This window comes from Crocodylus siamensis, chromosome 3, assembly GCF_052110815.1.
Source record: "Crocodylus siamensis isolate JL-2025a chromosome 3, ASM5211081v1, whole genome shotgun sequence".
NCBI lineage: Eukaryota > Metazoa > Chordata > Crocodylia > Crocodylidae > Crocodylus > Crocodylus siamensis.
The window spans coordinates 196,230,004-196,233,655 of record NC_143397.1 but is presented as its reverse complement, the minus strand read 5'-3'; the positions used below and the strand labels follow the sequence as shown (position 1 = coordinate 196,233,655).

The 3,652-nt window shown below is 56.5% G+C and overlaps 1 protein-coding gene across 1 annotated transcript; it reads right to left on the bottom strand.

The window, feature by feature from the left end:
• Positions 1 to 1,536: 1,536 nt before the first annotated feature.
• On the bottom strand, positions 1,537 to 2,571 carry BHLHE22 (basic helix-loop-helix family member e22). The gene has a single exon (XM_090037331.1). The coding sequence runs from the start codon at positions 2,547 to 2,549 to the stop codon at positions 1,653 to 1,655; it is 897 nt and encodes a 298-aa protein (XP_089893457.1). The 5' UTR covers positions 2,550 to 2,571; the 3' UTR covers positions 1,537 to 1,652.
• Positions 2,572 to 3,652: the final 1,081 nt, after the last annotated feature.

The window sequence follows — 3,652 nt, the reverse complement described above, 5'->3', positions numbered from 1 at the left end:
TCTGATTGACCTATTTAATATATAGCACTCTTTACACATCCATGACCTGCCAACAGATTCATCATGGCTTCTTTTTTGCCATCCAAACTGACAGTCCGAATTTGTATTATCTGCAAGGAGTGGGAAATAGCAGGACTCGTTTTTGAAGGGGGGGGGACTTGATTTACAAATGGCAGAGAGAGACAGCCACCCAGCCATGCAAACTCAAACTGAAAGCTCACTTTGGGTAAATAGCTACTTCTTGCTCTTCGTTTCTTAGTATACTTAGAAAAATAATAACAAAAACAAACAAACAAACAAAAAAGGTTTCACGCGTTCTGCAAGTCAGCCAGCCTAGAGTAGTTCAACTTAAATAGTCATCCACAGTCAGAATAATTTACATACATATTAAAAGCAATTAAATTATACTTCTGCAAAACAGAAAATATATATATATATATGCACAGCGCCTGGAACAACATTAGCTTGACAAATAATCCTTCTTATAGGAGCTATTTGCTGTGATGCCCTGTCAAAAGTAAATAGCTGTTACCTTTTATACTGCAAAGAATACTCTTAAGAAAAAAGGGAAAAGGTTCATTCAGCAATTAAGAATACACCTTTCCTGTAATTTTTTTGGACTGAAGCAATTTATTAAAGCTCAATTTAAATACAGGGATGATGCAACTTAAAATCCAGCTGACCTTTCAGAAACCTCAGCAGCTCTGATACAGCAATAGTTCTGGTTATACTTTGTTGGCAAATGAAACGCTCGCAACACTTGGCACACAGTTTAATCCATAGGACAGAATTGGAGAAGCGTTTAAAAAAGAAAAGAAGAAAAAAAAAAGAAAATAATAATAAAGCTGCACATAAGACCCGTGACCTTAACACATGATAAAATGGTGTTGGCATGAAAGGGGTCATTGAAAGAATAGCAAATAAATAGCCTGTCTGTTTATACATCATTGCAAAGTGGAAGGGACCAAGGTGCACAGATTTTTTCCCCCCTCTTAAAAATGCAGTACTTTCAGCCACACGGAGTAGGGGCTTTTTTTTCTTCTTCTCTCCTCTCTCTCTTCTTGTTTCAGTCAATCCCGCCTAAAACTTCGCGCATTTCCACGGGCTCAAAGTTTGAGACAATCATCATTATCATAAAAAAAAAAAAGTATTTTCTTCCTAGCGATGCTTCGGGCACTTGCTTGGGAGGGCCGGTTGGAGGAGAAGGAGCCCGACCCCTTTGAAGGGGGCTCGCCAGCGTGGTCCCCAGCGCCCCTTCCGCTCGGGCTGGAGCCTGCCCACCCGGCCGCGCTCCCGCAGGTCCCAGTTCTTAGCAAGCTGGATGGAAACCGGGTGGAGAGAAGGGGGTCGGGGGGGGGAAGGGGTTCATCTTTTTTGGGGGGGGTCGCTTTCCCTTCCCTTCCTCCCCTCTCTGCTCGGTCTTTGTCCGCACTCTCACGCGCACTCACACACACAGACGCTGCCAGATAGTTTGTAGCAACAGATTTTTGACTTCGCTGAGGTCTCGGTTGCGATCAAGCCCCCTCCCCCGGGAGATGCCCGAGCCTCCCGGCCCCGCTAGACACCACGGGCGAGTCGGAGGAGTTCGCACGAGTCTCTGCGTCTCGCCCCCCAGCCGTCCCCGGCCCGGCCGCCCCCCGGGGGCGCGTGTCCTAAGGCTTCTCCGTGCACTGTTTGCAGAGGCTGGAGGAGACGCTGTTGAAGAGGGCACATTTCTCCGGGCAGGAGGTGGCGGGGGGCAGGCCGGCGCTGAAGGGGTAGCCGGCCGCCTGGTCGTAGGCACCGAGGGCGGGGTGCAGGGCTGCCGCCGCCGCCGCCGCCGCCGCCGCCGAGCTGGGCAGGGAGGCGGCCGAGATGGCCTGGCCCTGGTTGAGGTACGCCACGAGGCGCCGCATCTCCTCGAGAGCCTGCGCCTGCATGAGGATGTAGTTCTTGGCCAGCAGCAGCGTGGCGATCTTGGAGAGCTTCCGCACCGAGGGGCTGTGCGCGTAGGGGATCACGGCGCGCAGCTCGTCCAGCGCGTCGTTCAGGTCGTGCATCCGCCGCCGCTCGCGGGCGTTGATGTTGAGCCGCAGCGCCTTCTGCTCCTTGGACTTCTTGCCGCCGTGGCCGTGGCCGTGGCTGTTGGAGCAGCCGCCCTCGGCCGCCTTGAGGGCGCCGCCGCCGCCGCCGCCGCCGGCAGCGCCCCCCGCGCCGGGCGAGGCGGCCCGCGGGGCCCCGCCGCGCAGCACCAGGTCGCAGCGGCCGTCGCTGTCGTCGTCGGGGCTCTGCTCGCCGCTGCTCTCGCCGCGCCCGCCGCCCTCGCCGTACTTGCCGCACACGGAGCCGGCGGGCAGGGCCAGCGGGTCCCCCCCGGCGCCCACGGGCTGCAGCAGCGCCTCGGGGTCGGCCGGCTCGAAGCAGCCGAGGGGCGAGGGCTGGCGGTCGCGCTGGTGGGACAGGTCGAGCCCCGGCGGCTGGCGGAAGGCGGACTCCATCCTCTTGGCCGAGGCGCCGAGCGTCTTGTGGAACAAGTCCTCCTCGGCCGCCAGGCTCAGCGCCCTCTCCATCGGCCCCTCCGGACGCCGGGTCCTCCTCCTCCGCCTCCGCCTCCTCCTCCCCCCTCCGCCGCTTCTCCTCCGCGGCCCCGAGCCGCCGGGGCTGGGCTGGGCTGGGCGGGGGGCTCCGGGCTCCGGGCGGCGGCGGCGGCGGCGGCGGCGGCGGCGGCGCGGCTCGGCTCTCAGCGCGCGGCGCGCTCGGGCATTGTGAGCCGCCGGCAGCCCCCGTTTATCTTGCTCGGCTTCACCTTCAAGAGATTTCCGGACCCATCAACCAGCCGCCGCCACAGACGGGGGAGGCTTTTACATCATTATCTCGGAGAGTAGGTTATTATGAGGAAGACTCGCCTGTTGGGACAGAGCTTTCCACCCAATCAGGTTAACGTTTTAATTAATAGGATTAAAACGGTAACAAACAATCCCCGGCGCTAGCTGGCCCTGAGTCGGAATCGTTTCATTTCCCAGCTCTGAAGACAGGCATCAGCTAGAGCTTTATAAAAGGCGCCTGCTCCATTCTTCTCCCTGCCATCTGTATACACAGCTTAACGCATATGTTTGCAAGGCGTTGTGTCCTGTTAGGAACCCAACAACTGCCTTTAGCTTGACATGTGTGGCGACTTTCACTCATCAATGAGCACACTAAAAGCCCTGCTCAGAGCTGAGGAGGTTCTTTGCCTCCTTCAGCAAATTGCAGCCCTGCACTGCAGAGAAGCCCCCCTGGCAGCCCGGGCTCCTGCGAGCGGACTTCAGCTCACTTCGCCCCCTCCTCCCCGGGCAGCCCTGGCCTCAGCCGGGCTGGGGGCCCACTGCTCACCAGCCACTGGCAGCTCACCTTGCTTTCAAACCAGCCCCCGCCCTCAGGACAAAGTGTCGACGTCCCCCAGTGTTGTCATTGCCCCAGCAGCAGAGTGCAGTTTAAGAGTAATTGCCCCCCTATGTATTAGTAATAATAATAATAATAAACACCAGTTAGCTTTAAAATGAGGAGGTTGATTTTTTTAAAAAGGAAGAAACTTTTCTACTGAGCACACTCTTCAAAGCCTCTTCCTTCCCCTGCATGGTTTTATACAAAGACCCCCGCCCCCCCCCCACACACCTTGCACAACTCAGCAATG

Bases quoted from the DNA above. Each gene is read 5' to 3' on its own strand.
- BHLHE22 (XM_090037331.1), bottom strand. From the start codon at position 2,549: ATGGAGAGGGCGCTGAGCCTGGCGGCCGAGGAGGACTTGTTCCACAAG.